At 49.5% G+C, this 18,241-nt stretch overlaps 7 protein-coding genes across 7 annotated transcripts; 4 read left to right on the top strand and 3 right to left on the bottom strand.

Moving 5' to 3' along the window:
* Positions 1-1,292: 1,292 nt before the first annotated feature.
* On the top strand, positions 1,293-2,146 carry ATNIH1004_007804 (KxDL motif-containing protein; the record flags this gene model as incomplete). The annotated part of the gene is made up of 3 exons (XM_033572420.1): positions 1,293-1,600; positions 1,713-1,865; positions 2,062-2,146. The coding sequence occupies 3 exons, from the start codon at positions 1,293-1,295 to the stop codon at positions 2,144-2,146; spliced, it is 546 nt and encodes a 181-aa protein (XP_033425735.1).
* Positions 2,147-4,008: 1,862 nt separating this feature from the next.
* ATNIH1004_007803 (uncharacterized protein) lies at positions 4,009-4,953 on the bottom strand (the record flags this gene model as incomplete). Its single annotated transcript, XM_033572419.1, has 3 exons — positions 4,009-4,032; positions 4,107-4,402; positions 4,503-4,953. 3 exons carry the CDS (start codon positions 4,951-4,953, stop codon positions 4,009-4,011), a joined length of 771 nt encoding a protein of 256 aa, XP_033425734.1.
* Positions 4,954-5,347: 394 nt separating this feature from the next.
* Positions 5,348-7,744, bottom strand: SEC18 (AAA family ATPase SEC18; the record flags this gene model as incomplete). Its single annotated transcript, XM_033572418.1, has 1 exon — positions 5,348-7,744. The coding sequence occupies one exon, from the start codon at positions 7,742-7,744 to the stop codon at positions 5,348-5,350; it is 2,397 nt and encodes a 798-aa protein (XP_033425733.1).
* Positions 7,745-8,166: 422 nt separating this feature from the next.
* Positions 8,167-9,285, top strand: ATNIH1004_007801 (uncharacterized protein; the record flags this gene model as incomplete). Its single annotated transcript, XM_033572417.1, has 2 exons — positions 8,167-8,174; positions 8,250-9,285. The coding sequence occupies 2 exons, from the start codon at positions 8,167-8,169 to the stop codon at positions 9,283-9,285; spliced, it is 1,044 nt and encodes a 347-aa protein (XP_033425732.1).
* Positions 9,286-9,503: 218 nt separating this feature from the next.
* ATNIH1004_007800 (protein arginine methyltransferase RmtB) lies at positions 9,504-11,381 on the bottom strand (the record flags this gene model as incomplete). Its single annotated transcript, XM_033572416.1, has 4 exons — positions 9,504-10,257; positions 10,316-10,553; positions 10,614-11,012; positions 11,147-11,381. The coding sequence occupies 4 exons, from the start codon at positions 11,379-11,381 to the stop codon at positions 9,504-9,506; spliced, it is 1,626 nt and encodes a 541-aa protein (XP_033425731.1).
* A 525-nt stretch (positions 11,382-11,906) lies between these two features.
* On the top strand, positions 11,907-13,357 carry ATNIH1004_007799 (Mo25 family protein; the record flags this gene model as incomplete). The annotated part of the gene is made up of 5 exons (XM_033572415.1): positions 11,907-12,011; positions 12,086-12,146; positions 12,243-12,718; positions 12,783-13,055; positions 13,121-13,357. 5 exons carry the CDS (start codon positions 11,907-11,909, stop codon positions 13,355-13,357), a joined length of 1,152 nt encoding a protein of 383 aa, XP_033425730.1.
* Positions 13,358-14,760: 1,403 nt separating this feature from the next.
* ATNIH1004_007798 (putative TBC domain protein) lies at positions 14,761-17,286 on the top strand (the record flags this gene model as incomplete). Its single annotated transcript, XM_033572414.1, has 2 exons — positions 14,761-16,824; positions 16,897-17,286. 2 exons carry the CDS (start codon positions 14,761-14,763, stop codon positions 17,284-17,286), a joined length of 2,454 nt encoding a protein of 817 aa, XP_033425729.1.
* Between the last annotated feature and the right edge of the window lie 955 nt (positions 17,287-18,241).

The following is an 18,241-nucleotide window of genomic DNA, read 5'->3' as shown; positions in this document are numbered from 1 at the left end:
CGAATATTGGGGACATGTTCCAGGGATAAAAAAAAAAAAAAGACCCGAGACAGTTCTATGCTACCAATCCAGTAAATCTCCAATTTCCACTTACCTCATATGCCCCCAACGAATGTTTGATGACATGAAGGGCGAAGTATGACGGCACAGTAGGTGATATCCTCGACTCTGAATCCGAACCGAATAAAACGAGCAATGGTGGACAAGCACAAGGTAGCCAAGAGCGACGGCATTAACACAGAGCAGCGACTAGGAGCCATCGTCATTAGTCGATTCCGTAGTCACGCCATTTTCTGATTACAGTCATTCGTCTGTCATCAACCTTGGGATTCCATCTCCGACATCCATGTTTTCCCAGCCACCCAGCCCCCTATTATTGAAGAAAACCGGATATGATCGACTGGAATGGATAGACAATGGAGGAGTAAACTGCTGAACAAAGGAAAGAAAGAGAGAAGAGATAGAGAGAAAAAAAAAAAAAAAAAAAAAAAAAAAAAAAAAAAAAAAGGGATAGGAAAACCACCTAGACAACGATAGGAAGAGAGAAGTAGCCTCTATCACCCGCTGGGGAGAAAGTCCTCAGATATGGGGTCTTCCCACATCCTCTGCTTCCAACCTTCCACCCTTATATATCTTTTTCTGCTGGTCCCATCCCCCAAATTGTCCCCATTGCAACCCAACCGAATGAGGAGACGACCGAGTGGGATTGTGTACCCGACAAAGTTGCCACTGGAGGGCGGAGGATGAGGGCTGGACCAGTCTCCGTCCATCTCATCCTCCTCCCCCTAAGTTCAGAGCGGGGTCGATCGAGAACAGGAGCGAATTGGCGATCAGAGAGGGAAGAATGGGCGGAACTGGGGGTTGGGATTGGAGAGATGGAAGGTAGTGGGAAGTGAAGGGTGGAGGGGGAAAGAGGGAGAAAAGTGTCGCAATGCCCAATGAAGACGTCGCCTATCCCATCAAGATCGCTTCCCCCCTCGTTCTCCATGGAGCATGGTCCTCGTCCAGACCCATTCCGCCGGATGGAAGACCCTCCGTTGAGGACTATAAAAGCCCTCAACTGTTCCGTCCTCCTCATCGTCTCTTCTTCTTCCTCTTTCATCTCTCCAGCTCTATCTTCTTGTCTTCTCTCGGTCATCATCCTCTGCCTTCCAGGTCAGTCAGTCAGTCACAATCCATTTATACTTCTTGTTCTAGGAACACTGCTCCTTCATACCATACCAATCTCTTCGTCTCCTCTTCTTATCTGTCACATTGCTGCTCCCCTTCAACGAGCACTCTCTGCTCTCAAAATGACTACCCAGCACTACCAAGCTCCTGCTCTTCCCATCAGTGTCCCCTCCAAGGCCCCAGGTCCGGCCGGTCTCTACCCCGTTAGCCGTGTGTCTGGGTCTCCTCCAGATATCTCCGACACAAGCACTACCGCGGGGAGTCGGACTTCCGCCGGATTCAGTTACGGCTCCGGAAGCCTCAGCGGCGACTATGAGTCCAGCCCAGCCTCGTATTCCGGTGTCGATGTTGTGGATGTCCTGAGCGACCGCTTGCAGAATACGTTCGATCCAACCCCATTGGACAAGGGACTGGTAATGCAGGCACAGACGTAAGTATCATCTACACTTCTCCAACAGTCGACGAGGCCACCGAACTCAAGTCCGTTCGGTACTTGGCTGCTCACTCTTTACAATGCATTTGTGCTAAGTGGTACAAACCAGTTCCGGTCAGCTGAACGCAAAGCAACGAGAGCTACTCGAGTTGCAGGCCCTCGCTCAGCGTCGTCTGAAAGGGGTCCGTGCCAATTTCTCCGATGGAATCAAAGTTGCTCGGGATACCAAACGAGATCTTGAATGGACGCAGAAGCGTGTGAGGTGAGTTCTGCGATCTCCTGCGCTGTTATCATTTCCGCTCCGCTGAGGTGCGTGGAGATCCGCCGCGCTCCGCTGTCCACGTTATTCTTGGCAGTAGCCTCCTGCCTGTGTCAACCCAGCGGCTCGTGCAAAAGAGGAAGATTATAGTTTCTGGAAAATTCGTGGTCTGCGATGCTGACAGTATTTGTGACAATAGCACGCTGAAGACGAAAGCCGAGAGTATTCATCCAGAGGAGTACCGACGAGCATCAAAGAAATACAGTTATGATGACGACAACTGAGCTCCGTGCGGTATGTGTAGGCGAAGCACTTACCATTTCGTTTTTCTTCCCCCTTCACCCTAATTTCATTGGTACATACTTTCTAACAGCGACGGTGGCGGCTTCTGGGTCAAAACTGGTTTTCAAGCACCCTGGCGAGGTTCTTATTTTCCTTTTTCCTTTTCCGTTTTTTGCTCTTTCCGCCCCTGGAGGTACTTTTGCTTGGGACGATACATACGATAAGTTTTGGGTTTCATGACGTGTATATTGGGATCTTGTAATGTTGATACCGGTAGCGTTCTGATTTGGATGAAAAACACTTTGATTTTGCAGATATTCCATGGTTCATAACGTCATGCGCAGCAGCCCGCATACCGAGATCCGGAGTCGTCATTCCGCATCACAAGGACAGTTCCCGATTATGTGCCAGTCCTGTACCGGGGGCGAGCTTTGGCGCGGTTCTCTCTGGCTCTGAAGTCTCTGCGCCAGTCTTCATCCCTTCCCCCCTTTTATTTTCCCCTGGAGAGATATCTGGATGTAGTCGTGTCCTACTATTCCAAGATCCATGACCGCGAGCAAGCGAGAGATGGAAGGAGCGACGGAGGAGAGAGCGAGAGAGAGAGAGAGAGAGAGAGAGAGAGAGAGAGAGAAAACGAGGCCCGCTAACCCCGCTCCGCCAGCGGACATGTTCAGGCCGCCTTGCTCCGCTCCACCCTCCGTATTCGTTCGATCTCCCTGCCGCTTTTGCATGCTGACTTCCCAGCTTCCCTTTACGATCCATATACATGCAGCAGCGCCTAGGGACGGACCGGGTGCTTCTGCCTATTGGATAGATTGTGAATTTTTAATGCTCTACGGCGTGGGATGGCGTCCTGCTATAGCTGGGACTAGTAGAATAAGCTCAAATAATAAGTGTGTAGATGGCCAGTAGTAATAGATGGCCCTGTTCTGCGTATTTTCTGGAAAAGTGAGGTATACTTCGTAGTTCGTATATGAATGTGGCTATTGGTCAGATCCTAGTGATCTAGTTTTGTAGACAGTATACACGATACCTACTGTCCAAGTAGCTATAGTGGGTCTAATATATAGTATTACTACGTACCTAGCATAGTAGTACCTGCATCGAGTACAATGGTTGCCCATGAAAAAGGCAGTGCTAAGATATAATCGGCTACCTAGAAGAAGGGGAAAGAATACAGTAACCTGTCTAAAGAGGATCTCGTCCAGATCATTCAACCTAGACAGAGATAAGACGAGAACCTATACGGACTATTGTATCCAAATCACATGGAGACATGGGATGGTTCTAACGTGGTGAATAGAAGGTAGGACAGACATTACCCCTGAATTTCACCTTAGTCTGTCAGTGAATCATCTCAAAATAATCGATCGATTGACCAAGTTACAATCGAGCTCCGAGACTAAATACAATGGAAAGCAAACGGGATAATGGTATTCACCGGATGCTTAGGGCTCGATTTAGGCGAGCTTTATATATTCTGCTCGGTTGGGTCGCAGGTATCCTTGCTATTGGGCATTAAGTATATTTCAGGGGGTAGGTTTTGGTTTCTATATTTGGATCTTGGATGGGGTATACAATAGTGAAGAATTATAATCTCCAATCCTATAGACGCTAGGCATAGTTGAGATATGGTAATACAGTGGAGCTTTTACACCGATAATCGAAATCCAGTCATCCTTCGAACTGTCTGTACTTAATGCATAGTAAGTTGGAATTGCGCGCTATTCTCCACCCAATAATGAACTAGGCAGGTAGCTAGCTGCTAATCACTGCCCCCTGATCGCCGTAAACTAAACGCTTGAAACTCGAATATTAAGGCCAACTGACCCTGACATGATGTTCTTCCATCGTGAACCCTGAATTAGAGCTGCAGGGAACCTTGCGTCTATCTTTCAGGGATTCAGTCAGCCCAAGAACAACAATCCGAAATAAGGCAAAAAAATAAAAATAGGTAATCACAGACCAGTATCGTGATGTACACTCCATTTTGATAGCCTTCAGACCCTTCCAGGGATCTTCCAGGAAACTTGGCCGGAAATACACCTTATCACTGTTTGAAGTCTTCACGCCGTCGGAGAGTTTAAGCAGCTCGTCTTTCGGGAGATGAGAACCGTTCGGAGCAGTATATCCTCCTATTTCTGAGCGGGATGCCGCCCGAACGTCAGCCAGGTTTTTAGCCTCAGTGGTCTTTGCCTGTTTTTTATTGCATGAGATCGTGGCCGGACGGTGGTCATTGGGCTTGGAGGCACTTCGATCTGAGAAAAAAAACCGTCATTATCAGTCTCATGATTTTATCAGGGTCAGGCCCGTCTGCGAAGATTATGACAAGTATCAAACGGATTAAAGTCGACTCACTCGTAGCGACATTTGTCTGAGCATTCTCTGGAACATGGGCTTGAACAGGCAGTCCAACCTGCACACGCTCCGTGATCTCGCCGGTCTGAGTACACAACGCTCCAGAATCACCCAAAACACCACCATCAGCGGGGTCAACATTCTCGGTACCAGTATCCTGGCTCCCTCCTGCCTTCGCAGGGACGGGGATTGACACACTAGTCGTTGCGCTACGCGAAGCCTGGGCCTTCCATTCCTCATACAGCGAAGAGGATCGATTCTTGGACCGTCTAGGGATAGGATTTTGTACTTCGGTGAATGCACCCTCGAGCTGTGCCTGTGCGGCAGAAGGTAATCCTTCGGAACAGTGATACTCTGATAGCGTTTGAGGTGCCCATTCTTCCAATAGACTGTATTCCTTGTAAGAGATTCCCTTTTTCAGGATCTGTTTGGGCTGCGTGTGTGCGGACATGATTTGGGTGTGTCTCTGCCGGTTTCTTGTGTAGAATACAAAATATGAGTTGACGCGTTTTCGATAGAGGCAGAGGAGAAGAGGAACGGGTAGGCAGGGAAGAGATGAATTGAGTTGAAAGAAGATGAGTGGAGGGGAAGTAGGGTGAATGCCAGATGCGTGTCTGAGACGGGAAAACTTCCCCCAAATAAAGCTGCCTTAAGTACTTGTCTTCTCTGGACGATCAGTCCACTCTTCAATTGAATATAAATATAACATACGCAAAATTCCCCAGTCGTGATCGGCATCAGCCAAGGCAGTAGCTTGTATTGAACTACATATCGAATACTCATTAGTCTAAAGACCGCCTATCCAACAATATACAACATAGCACAGCTTCCTTCGGGTAACCATTTCACGAAAACGACCGCTCCTCCTCAATAGCCCTGTTGATGACACGCACAAAACGCCCGACCTTATCGGCGTCTTGTTTGGCCGTTTCGATTCCAAGAAGTACTTTCTTCACGCCAACGCCGATAGTCTTCTCCTCCGTGATGCCACCAACTGCTTCCAATGCGTGGCTAATCTCCTGATCATCAAATACCTTCGATTGTTGCATAATGTGCCTCAGCTCGTCATAGGTCATCACGTTTGGCACCATAATGTCGGAGTTGAATGAGCTATAAACGTCTAGCTGTTTCAACACGGCTCTTTCTGTCGTGGTTGCCAGAACCAAAAGCCGTCGTCCTTTGGTTGGCTGTTTCCGTAGGAAGACCATCAAGGTCTGCAGGACAGTGTTGCTGAATCGAGGACCAATAGGAACCCAATCGATAATTCTCTCAATGTTATCAACCACGACGACACTCGTACGACTCTTGTACGCATCGTCGAAGATCTTGCTGATATGTTGAACCTTGGCCATCTCGCCGTAGCCAACCATATCCTCAGGGCTAATCAGCTTAATAAAAGGGAAGCCGGAGTCAATAGCAATCCGAGCTGCCAGCGCTGTCTTTCCACTGGCTGTGGGACCGTGCAGTAACACAGAGAATAGAGGTGTTGAGTCGCCAACTTGCTTCACAAAAAGCTCTCCTTCCCGTAAGATTTCATTGATACGCGAGGAGTAGTGGATAACCCCGTACTGGATACGGCTGGAAAGCTCTTCTTCCGACACACCAAACGCGGGTTGGACTTCATCGAGTGCATGGTGGAAGTCGGACCGGTTAACTTTCATATTCACAACGTCGTCGGAAATGCTCGCCATCGTCCCAACTTTGACGTGTCGGGTGAAAGCAAAAGAGGATGCGGACTTGACAAGACCTGCAATTTCGGCACCGGAGAAGTTCTTGGTCATGAGAGCCAGCTCACTCAGATTGACGTCGCCATCCATCACATTGTTATCCCTCATCTTTTGAGTATGGATTTTCAGGATCTGGCTTCGGCCGTGCTCGTCAGGAAGAGAGATCTCCATGTGGACTTCCAGACGCCCTGGTCGCAGCAATGCTTCATCAATCATATCCTTTCGGTTCGTCATTCCAATGAGCAGGATATTATTGAGCTGGTCCACACCATCAAGCTTCGATAGCAGTTGGTTCACCACGCTGTCTCCCACGCCCGTACCACCACCTGCACCACTGCCACGCTGTTTACATACAGCATCCAGTTCGTCAAATATAATAATGTGCAGCCCACTTTCATCGCCCTTCTCCCTGTACTCCTTCTCTGCGTCCGCAAACAGCTTCCGAATGTTCTCTTCCGATTGACCGACGTACTTATTCAGGACTTCTGGGCCGTTGATGATCTTCGGCTCCCGAGCATTCAGCATCTTCCCTATTTGCCGAGCGATCAATGTTTTTCCCGTTCCTGGTGGACCGTACAACAGGAGACCCTTTACGTGCTGGATGCCCAGCTTCTCAACAAGGCCGGGAGGAAAGATACGAGACGCGAACGCACGGCGGAAGATCGTGCTGAATTCCGCATCAAGACCGCCGATCCCCATATCCTCGAACTTGAAATCAGGCTGAATGATAGAGTTGGCCGCTGGGCGACGATTCGATGGCTTTACGTTGATACCGGTCCGGGCATCCTTGAAAAATGTGATCTGCGAATGTCTTGTAAGAATGCCTCTTGCCCTGGGGTCCGTCTCTACGTGTCCCCCAGCAGAGTCGCCCTTCTCGGAGCTCAAATCGACTCTCTGTACGGTCTTGACGGTCAAAAGGAGAGGAATGCTTCTGTGATCCATCAAGATTTTCTGACCGGGCGAAAGTATTTGGTTCTCAAAGTTCTTGATTACAGCCGCACCTAGCTCATCTTGATCGTATGGGGTTTCCACCCTCTTTTTTCCAGCAAACCCTACTTCGATATCTGTAGATCCTAAGTATGCTTGTCCGCCCTGGCTAAACGGATCATATATTTGAGCCTTGACCGAGTCGGTGAAAGCAACGCCAGCCCACGTCCTTTGCGGATCAGACATGCTGATATGTCCGGGCGGAAATCCATTAAGCGGGCGTGCGGAGAAGACATAGAGGTCGTTTATGAGGAGCAAAATATCGAGTCCGTCGCGGGAAGGAGGGAAATCCTGCGTTGAAACTGCCACCAAGTTCCCGAATGTGTAGGTATTATCCGGACTCTTCGCGGGCCGTAGCGTCCATGCTTTCCCTGATCCCGTAGGAGCCCGCGGAGAGTGCTGTGGTTGACCGGGCCGTGGAGGAGCTCCATATCCGCCAGCACCAGGTGGGCCCTGTTCGGGGTGTGAATAGCCATCTCCTCGAGAGGGACGAGAGCCAACACCAAAAGGACTGTTGCGACTAAACATTGTGGTTCATAAGCGAGTCAATATATCAATGGGGGAAGAGGACAGCGTAACGATATGCAGGACCAAAGGGTGATGATAAAGGATAGGTATCGGTATGAGCCTAGCAATGGAAAGTAGGTAAAATGGATGGTGCCGCCCGCAGCTAGCAAGTCAGATTAAGTCAGATTAAGCCAGAAAATAACGGAATCGGCTTTTGACAATAGCAGAATGTAACTTATACTGTGTCTTTCGCAGTCGATCCGATCGCCTAAATAGGAGGTGGATGGATATAAGAGCGATGCGGCAAACGTGGCGGGGGAGATCTCGCTGGAGACGAAACGCTGACATGGCAACGTTAGCCACATCGGGCCCCGAAGCTCCCGCCCCGCGATCGTCTCTTACTCCATCTGAAAGTGAGAGGAAAACTCTACACCACAGTCAAAATGCCTCTGTAAGTATCTATTCATCACTTTATTATCCGGTTATGTGAAGAAAAAAACATATACTAATCGAGCGCTCCTTCCAGTCATCTCCTCGGCAAGAAGTCATGGAACGTCTACAATCCGGAGAACATCGCTCGTGTCCGGCGCGACGAGGTTCAAGCCAAAGCTCGAGAAGAGGAACAAGAACGTCGTATGCAGGAGGTTGATGCCGAAAGACGAATCCAGATCCTCCGTGGTGAAAGACCCTCCAGCCCGCCACCTCCTCCGTCACCCTTGTTGCCGGTCGTCCGATCAGACAGGAAACCTCATGCAACAGATATAGGACGGACCAGGAAGCGCAGACGTCTGGCGGGAGAGAATGACACCGATCGTGATATAAGATTTGCACGGGAAGATGCACAACTGGCGCTTGCGAAGCGGGGGGAATTAGCTACGACCCGGACAAGCGACGCACCGCTTCACGATAGTGCCGGTCATATCAATCTGTTCCCGTCGGAGGAGACACAACGGTCTGCGGTGAAGAATGCAGAGGCTGAGAAAGAATCAGCCGACTTACAACGGAAATACGAAGATCAATATACCATGCGATTTTCCAACGCAGCGGGGTTTCGGCAATCCGTTGGCCAAACACCGTGGTACTCTGCTTCTGGCAGTGATGCGATGGCGCCAGACCCTGTCTCGGGGAAAGATGTTTGGGGGAACGAGGACCCGATGAGACGAGAGAGAGAAAGAGTCCGGATGGATGCCGACGATCCTCTCGGGGCCATGAGGAAAGGTGTTCGTCATCTAAAATCGGTCGAACAGGAAAGGAAGAAATGGAATGAAGAAAAGCGTCGACAGTTGGAGGAATTGAAGTTGGCTGAGAAATACCGTTCAAGGAATCGCCGAAAAGAATCGGCGTCTGAGGATAGTCATGATGATTTCAGGCTTGATTCGCCCCCTGACACCAATCGTGAAGACCAGGATCGAAGGTCGCATCGTCACCGTCAACATGGTCGTAATCGGAGTCGGGATCGGTCACATAGGAGAAAAAATGATTCAAAATCGCGCTCTCATCGCCATGATCGCCACCGCCACGGCAGGTGTGACCATCGACGGCATCGTGCAAATGATTCATAAACGTCGCAGCTCACGAGATAATGACCGGTCACTTCTATGAATTGCTCCTACGTATCAACAACTTGATACCAATTTAGTTACGACTTTACTGCATTGTTTGTATTGAACGAAAATTGTACCCAATCATAATATCTTTGTTTCTATTAACCATGGGCCAAGGACTAGGCTTCTTAATTTGACAAGCAAAGATCGTAAAAATTTTGGTGCGGCACATAAACTCATTGCAAACTCCATTGCTGAGTTCCTTTCCCAACCTCCTGAGCATTCCACTCCACAGAGATGTCCAGAGACCGTGATTTGTCCTCTTTCTTCTTCTGGTATCCAACTTTTCCGGAAATGATTTGGCCTTTCTTTAAGGGAGTCGCAGGTTTCTTTCCATGATCAATGAGGAGAATGCCCTGTTGCCAATGTGTCTCTGTCCCATCGGGGCCTGTGGTGAAAGCAACGAATCCCTTCTTCTGCATTTCCGACGGAACCGCATCATCCGGGATGGGAACCTCTCTGGATGGCATAAAGAATATGTCGAACCAGATAGCCCAGCCGTCCAGCGCGTCAATGTCCTCCTTCAAGGTGACCTGGAATTCTTTCAAGAACGACAGTTCGTCCACAGTGATCGTGTGCAACGGAAGGGGGAGGAAAACCGAAGACTCTGCCGGGATTGTGGATGGCTGAATACTGCGGACAAGCACCTCATCATAAATACCGGTAAGCATGCTGGCCATGTTGAATCCATAAACAGAGTGCCAGAATGAAATATGCGATGCCATAAAGTCCGGATCTGCAAAAGGAGCAATGCGAAGAGTAGCATGCGACGGGACCATGAGTCCGTCAGGTACGAGATAACGGTCCCTAGCGTAAATGACGGAATCAAACATGGCTTCGAAGAGAAGGCAGTAGCCCATCCACTCCGATACGATGATATCGACTTGTTGGACGGGCAAGGTGACTTCCTCAATCTTGCCACGGATACATCTAAAATCGAGTCAATAACAGCCAAATAAAAAGAAGAGCAAAATAGTGCACTACCTACGTGATTATATCACCAAATCCATTTTCGTAGATAATCTCCTTTGCCCTGTCGATGATATTCGAGTTGTCGACAGATATGACCTTTCGCGCACCTGCTTTGGCGCAAAACATAGACAGAATTCCAGTTCCACATCCAACATCCAAGACAACCTTATCCTTAAAAAGGTGCTTGTTTTCGTAGATGAAATCCCGGTAAGACTCCGTCCGGATGGTATCTTTCAACATGGACTCGTGGATCCCTGCAAAAGAATGCTCCATTAATAGATGCAGGCATGAATGTCAACAGGCAGCCAACATACCGTTGTAGGAATAGGAAACGAAATAGTCGGCATCCGCCTCTTCCGTCTTATTGACGACACGTCGGGTCACAGTAGATAGCTTTTCATCTTCCTTTGACAATTGTTCTTCCATGGATTGCTTCACTGCAATTCTATATTCGGAGAATTGTGTCTGGAGACGCTTCAGTTCTTCTTGCAGTTCAATGACACGTTGCTCTGCCTCGGTACCACCGGCAGCCTCCGACGTTTCATCATCAATGTCGTCCAAACTATACAGGAGGGCGTCATCCTCAAGAACAGGTTTCAGGTAGATCTCATCATCAAAATTGCTCTTAGAAGACACATCAGGGTTCAGGTTCCCAACCTTGACCTGGGACCGAATATAGTTGACCAATTTTATGGTTCCCAGAAAGTCCAAGCCTGAAGCCACACCACAAGAGATTGAGAAAGTTAGCGGAGACACCCTTTGAGTTACAGCTCAAACATGGATCGTCCAGGCCGTAGCCGCGAAGAGAACCCTGAAGCGCTAGAATACAGTTTAATTGACTACACACCGAGCTTCTTTTGTGTCCTCCGCAGATCAAAATCGTGTTTTTCTTTGCTCTCCTGCAGCATGGAGTTCACATCAGGGTAAACTTTTTCGGAGAAGAGGCCAATCACGGGCTGTGTATCGTCATCCTGTTCCACATCTTCCCATCCTTCCTCATTGCTGAGTTCAGAGTCTTCGGAAGCTGTCGAACGAGTATCGTCATCACGAGGGAGACACACCGAGGGGAGGGAAGCGGACATGGCGACGATTGTGCGGGGCAGAGTCGTGAAATGAATCCAACGTCAGAATTTAATTAAAGATAATGCTATACAATATTTTCCCAATCAACAACCGTCCAAGGATCGATGGTATAATCCAAGAGGAACGACACTTGATCCGAAGAAGTGGAATCGAGCTGGATGGGAAGAGATCTTAAAAAAAAAAAAAAAAAAGGGAAAAGAAAGGAAAATATCTCTTTCACGGGTTGCCCCGCCGCCTTGGGACTTTGTTTATCCACATGACGGGGCCAGAACAGGCCTGAGGCCACTCCCCGCCAACAGCGTCACCGCCCAGACAATCAACAGAGGGACACTCTCCACTCCTCTCTCCCTCGCTTGCTTGTTCACATTTCATTTATCACTGTTAAAGGAATTGATTGTCTTCTCCAATTCTCTTACATGTGCTCTATTCTCCCGTGTTGCTGAATCCAGAGAGCTTGCTCCTCTCCCTAAACCCCAGGCTACGAAGCTGCTGAGCTATTCTCCCGGGCAACACATACAATCAGAATGGCCTTCTTGTTCAGTCGTGGTCGATCTCGACAGCCCTCGGATGTGGTCAGATCAATTAAGGACATGCTGGGAAGACTACATGAGCCATCGATGAATGTTAAGGTTAGTTTGGGATTCGCCGCAGTCCCATCGAGAAAACGAAAGCGGCGACTTGCTAACATCCCTATCTTACTCAGGTTGCAGATGAATTGACTAAGCTGCTTTCTCAAATGAAACTCATTGTTCAAGGGACTCAGGGTATGTGTGTGTTGCGAAAAAGCTATTCACTGCTGGACAGGCAACTCCATACCCCTAAAGAAGCAAGTGGCTAATGCGACGAAAATGTCCCCCTAGAGATCGAGGTTTCCTCCGAGCAAGTGCATACGCTCGTTCAGGCCACGCTGCAAGAAGACTTACTTTATGAGCTTTCGCGAAACCTTCATCGCCTCCCATTTGAAGCCAGAAAAGACACCCAGACCATATTCTCTCATGTCCTTCGTTTTAAACCCGCCCAGAGCAGTCACGCCGATCCACCAGTTGTCTCATACATAGTCCACAACCGCCCCGAGATTATTATAGAGCTATGCAAGGGGTACGAGCATAGCCAGAGTTCTATGCCTTGTGGGACCATCTTAAGAGAAGCGCTGAAGTTTGACGTGATCGCGGCTATCATCCTCTACGACCAGTCCCAAGACGGTGAACCGGCTATCAGACTCACCGAAGTCCAGCCAGGCATACCTCAGACAGGAACAGGGATATTCTGGAAATTCTTCCACTGGATCGATAGGGGAAGCTTTGAATTGAGCGCCGACGCCTTCACAACTTTCAGGGTAAGCAGGGATTCCCGGCATGTCCGTTGTTATGGTGGAGAGACTAACCAGGTGCGCGTGGTAGGAAATCTTGACGCGCCATAAGTCTCTTATAACGGGGTACCTGGCGACGAACTTTGACCGGTTCTTCGGAAAGTTCAACTCGGTACTGGTGCAATCCGACTCGTATGTGACCAAGCGACAAAGCATCAAACTGCTAGGGGAGATCCTGTTGGATCGCGCAAACTACAATGTGATGATGGCATACGTGGAGAGTGGGGAAAATCTCAAACTGTGCATGAAGCTGCTGCGAGATGATCGGAAAATGGTGCAGTATGAAGGATTCCACGTATTCAAGGTGTGTATCTGTTACGTCCTCCCCGAACAAGGAACGATGCTTTTCTGACCTGGAATGTGGCTCAGGTGTTCGTTGCCAATCCCAACAAGTCCGTGGCGGTGCAGCGAATTCTGATCAACAACCGAGATCGACTGCTGAAATTCTTGCCGAAATTCCTTGAGGATCGCACGGATGATGACCAGTTCACGGACGAGAAGAGTTTTCTGGTGCGCCAGATTGAGCTGCTCCCCAAAGAACCCATCGAGCCAACACGCTCTGGACGCGAAGCATCTCGACCGGGTATCAACACGGCGGTGGCCTAAGGTCTTTTTCATCTCTCCTTTCCCTCGCACATGATCTCTCTCTCCTTTTTTCCTTTCCCTTTTTCTTTATTTCTTTCTTCCTCTCTTGTTTTTTTTTTTTTTTTTTTTTTTTTTTTTTTTTTTTTTTCTTGCCTAGCCACATGATGTCGGCCATCTGTACGATGATGCCGTGGGAAGGCATTCTCTACATGTGCACAGTGTCTTATGGAGTCTCATTCACATGGAGGAACTGCTGGTATCGGACCTCAAGGAGTTGGGGCGCGTGTTGCTATTCCGAAGAAGTCTTACGTTTGGGATGAGCCTTGATCCACCCTATTCAAGGAACGGAGGGAGAGAAAAGAAGGAAAAAAAACAAAGGCCGAGACCCTTACATTTAGATCGGATGTAGATAGCCACGGGAAGTGGATCAAAAACCTTGACATGAAAATAAGATGAGAGTAAGAATGATATCCCTAGGTGGACGAGGAGTCAAGATTGATGCCTTGTAGACTCGCTCCGAAGGGGTCAAGAACGAATGTTATCCATGGATAGTATTACAATGGGGTATTGTTTGTTGCTGTTATTGTTACTGTTTTTTTTCCTCTTTCTTCCTTTCCTTTATTCAAATCTCTCTCTCCACGTCGCCCTCAACACCATCTCCCACGATGGATTTTGGACATCCTTCCACGCAACGACTATAATTATCTATTGGCAACCTTCAAGCTCAGGGCCCCAAATTTGGCCCGGATCCACTTACTGCGTGGCCCCGACGGATGAAACTGGTCTAACTAGTGAACCAGTGAAGTCGCGATATGAAAGCCTCCCGTGTGGATCGCAGAAAACCCCCTTCGCGATCCCTGCTTGGTTTTTCGTTCCATGGTCCTTCTCCCCTCCGTACGCAGTACATTCCTTGACCACTTTTTTCTTCAATACTTTTTCCTCGTCTTCTTCTACTACTATTCTTCGATCTAATTAAAGCTTAGACGATTTCTCAGTCACCAGTTCCAGTCTTCCCTGCATTAGTCCCCCGGTAGAAGTGCCAAGCCTCTCCCATCCATCCATCTCTCGCCAACAAAGCAAACAACCACCTCACCCTTTCCTTTCCTTCGCTTCTTCGCGCCATTGGGGGCGGTCATGCTCGATTTCGCCGATTGTCGTTCCCTACGCTTCATCTGCATCTCGCATCTCTTCCTCTGTCCGCCAGTGATTCGCCAGTCCCGGAAATAGTGTCCAATAGTCCCTAGCCTCACCCCGTCGCCCTATCTTTCACTTCCTTTCTTTCTTCGGTCATCGTTCCGACAGTCTGGAGGGAAAAAAGACCAGCAAAGGAAAAAAAGGGGAAAGGCAACTGTCAAATCCCGGAATAGCTGCTCCAAACTCTACACAGACGAAATTACGGCACAACTCCAAGCCATGCCAGGATAATGGGGGACACGCGATCCGCTTCTGTACCTGGTATCGCCATGTCGGGCTCTGGCGCAACCCCCCACGTCGCGCCAGTTGAAGAGACGCTCCGATCCGCCTCGTTACCAGGCCCCTGCGACCTGCCCCCGCATCCCCAGCACAGTCGGAGCACTAGCACCTCGTCCAATATTCAGGGTGAGTCTCGGTCGCATCCCAATGGAGCCCGGGATTCGAAACATAAGGTGTTCTCGTCAGACCATGGTCACTCCATGGTGAGTCTGCGTTCGCTGCAGGGTATTCCCAACATTGTCGTCAATGACACGGGATCGCGCCCCAGCTCCCGTCCTGGCTCTCGCCCCGGTTCTCGATGGTCGGAAAGATGGGGAGGACTAAGGGGGAAGAGGTCAACCGAGTTCGACCCGGATTCACCACCCCCCGTGCCTCAGATAGAGGCTCCGTTTAGTGGAATCGCTTTGGATATCCCCACCCCCTCTCTCGAAGGCCTCGGTCCGCAGTCGATGAGGTTTTCGAAGCGCGGAAGTCTGATCAATGAGGAGGAGCGGAAACAAGTGCAGCGGGAGATCCAAGAGCAAAGAAGGCGCAAAATGCAGGAACGGCCCTCAGAAGAAATTCCATGCACAGAGGCGGTATCGGCAGAACAGCCACCTGCGACAGATCCTGCCTCGGTCGAAGCAGATGATGACTCGGAGGTAGAGATTACAGAAATGCCACGTAGGCGGGTGAAACCAGCATCTTTGCTTCGGGTCCGGCAGAGTGCCATTTCTAGCCGAACGATCTCCGCCGATGAGGATATGCTATCGCGTCGAGTCAGGCTGATGTATGAAAAGGGCGAGGAGAACGTGACGGACATGGAGGTGGCCAAATCTATGGCCCTGGAGAACGGAGTGTTGTGGGAGGAAGCCGGGGCCACAAGTACGGAGACCTCTCGCCTTTCCGGTCCTAGTTTGTCAGGGGCAGAGAGCAAGAGTATGGTGTCGTTGGTTGGGCCGGACAATCAATCACCGATCAAACGAGAGGCGCATGAGTTAGCTGGGGGCATTGAGTATTGGCAGGATATCAAAGCTGGAGATGTGGACCGATACGGGTTCATTCGCTCGCCGACGGCGAATTCCAACAATGGCACCGAGCCCAATCCGATCCAGCGAGTGTCGACCAGCCTACTTCAGGCTTCAGAGACTCCGCGGCGGAAATTACCGATTCGGCCGCCATCAGCGCTGACCAGCAGCCGCTCGCTCTCCAGCCGGACGCCTTCGCGGAAGATTTCCGAGCCATCCATCCGTCCCTCCTCGTCGCAAAGCATGTATAGCGCGCCGCTGCGGCGGTCTACGTCCCGGTTCCGCCAGGCAACCAATTTCCTACCACATAATCGCGACCGCCGGTTCAAAGACGAGGCAGGTGACATGCTCACCTTCCCAACCGACACTACTCCCAAGAGCAAAGCCGAGACGGCAGCAATCCGCGCTGCCAAGAAGAAAGAGTGGGAGAGAGAGGACAAATGGACAAAAATGGCCAGACCGACGAAGAAGACGGCCCACGGCGGTGGGATGTCGTTCGAGTTCGACACTCAAAGCTCCAAACTCATCGAGCGCACCTGGAAGGGCATCCCAGACCGCTGGCGCGCCACTGCCTGGTACTCCTTCCTCGAGGCGAGCGCCAGAAGGCACAGCGACAGCCCGACCGAAGAAGACCTGGTCGAAGCATACAATGACTACCAGCTGATTTCGTCCCCGGATGATGTGCAGATCGACATCGATGTCCCACGGACCATCACGAGTCATATAATGTTTCGCCGCCGCTATCGCGGTGGCCAGCGGTTGCTGTTCCGCGTACTGCACGCCATGTCGCTCTACTTCCCCGACACTGGCTACGTTCAAGGCATGGCCGCGCTGGCGGCAACCCTTCTTGCCTATTACGACGAAGAGCATGCATTCATAATGCTGGTCCGATTATGGCACTTGCGAGGGTTGGAACACTTGTATCGGTCCGGCTTCACGGGCCTCATGGAGGCCCTTGGAGATTTCGAGCGAGAGTGGTTGGGGAAGGGAGAAGTGGCCGCAAAACTGGTAGGTGGACGAGTTGAATTGAACCTATAACTTTGCAATACACGGACAGCTGACTGACCACTGGTATTCCAGAATGAACTGGGGATTCCCCCGACTGCATACGGCACTCGTTGGTATCTCACCCTGTTCAATTACTCGATCCCGTTTCCGGCTCAACTGCGCGTGTGGGATGTGTTCATGCTCCTGGGCGATGCCGACGAGCGGAGCATTATCGGCGCTCCGGGCAATGGCGCAAAGACCGAAACGAACAGCGCCAGTGCCTTTGGGAAGGGGTTGGACGTGCTCCACGCGAGCTCGGCCGCTCTCATTGACGGCATGCGAGAGATCATCCTTGACTCGGACTTTGAGAATGCCATGAAAGTTCTCACCAGCTGGGTCCCGATCAAGGACGTGGAACTATTCATGCGAGTCGCCAAAGCAGAATGGAAAGTCCATCGCCGCAAAAAAACCGCCCAAGGTTGACTCAGATGGCTTCTATATCCAAGGCTGACTTGATGACCTGGTAGAATCCATTCTACTCAATTAACTTCTTATAATTACAACTTTCTTCTACATAATAGTCTTTTTTTTTTTTTTTTTTTTTTTAAGGACCAACAACAGTATTTACTGGTCCTAGAGAGATTGGCGGATCTTCCACCATACGATTGTTGATGATTTCGACCAAAAGTCGGTTTCCTTTGTTCATGAACGCCAAGTACTAATCATTCGCTACTGTTGAACGGCTCCCACATGACGAAGTACTCTCGCGATCGAATGTGCATTATTCGCAATATACCATACTGGACAAGAGAGTGCGTTATTTCTATGCGCGCCATCGCTCTACGACTAATTTCTTAATTTCTTCTCCATGGTTTTATCATTCATGTCAATCTCGCTACTTCCGGCTCGTTCTTAATATCTGACTTGGATCACGGTCGAGTCAACGCTCGATCTATTGGGACATGGTCCCTACTATCTATATTCATCCTAATTCTCCTCGATCAATGCGTTCTTTCCTGCTTTATCTTGCCCATCATTCGTCGTTTGCTATACACCTTTACCAGATTCATATTTTCTTTTTATTTTCAATTTTGTTTTTTTTTTTCAAGTGTTCAATTCTACCTTTCATTTCACACACATTTCATACCCTTCCTACCTGTAAATCTAACAGATAGATACCCCTTTTCTTTTTGCATTTCGTTTCTCTTTTTTTTCCTCCTTTTTTTATTTTTCTGTTATATCTGATCTTCTGAACCTTCCATTGACTCAATTGACCCGACTCATACCAGGAAAGTGAGATCATTGTCTTGTCTTCGCTGTATCTGTCACTGTCTACCGACCTACCTGCCTACCTATCTTATCTATCTAGCATTTCGTATGTTCATCTGTATGGTTTAGATTAGAACCGGCAATCGAATTGATTGATGTTTGAAAACAG

This window comes from Aspergillus tanneri (assembly GCF_003426965.1).
Source record: "Aspergillus tanneri strain NIH1004 chromosome Unknown AapTan_7_pilon_pilon_pilon, whole genome shotgun sequence".
Classification (NCBI taxonomy): Eukaryota; Fungi; Ascomycota; class Eurotiomycetes; order Eurotiales; family Aspergillaceae; genus Aspergillus; species Aspergillus tanneri.
The sequence above is the reverse complement of the archived record's forward strand: the minus strand, read 5'-3'. Positions and strand labels throughout refer to the sequence as shown.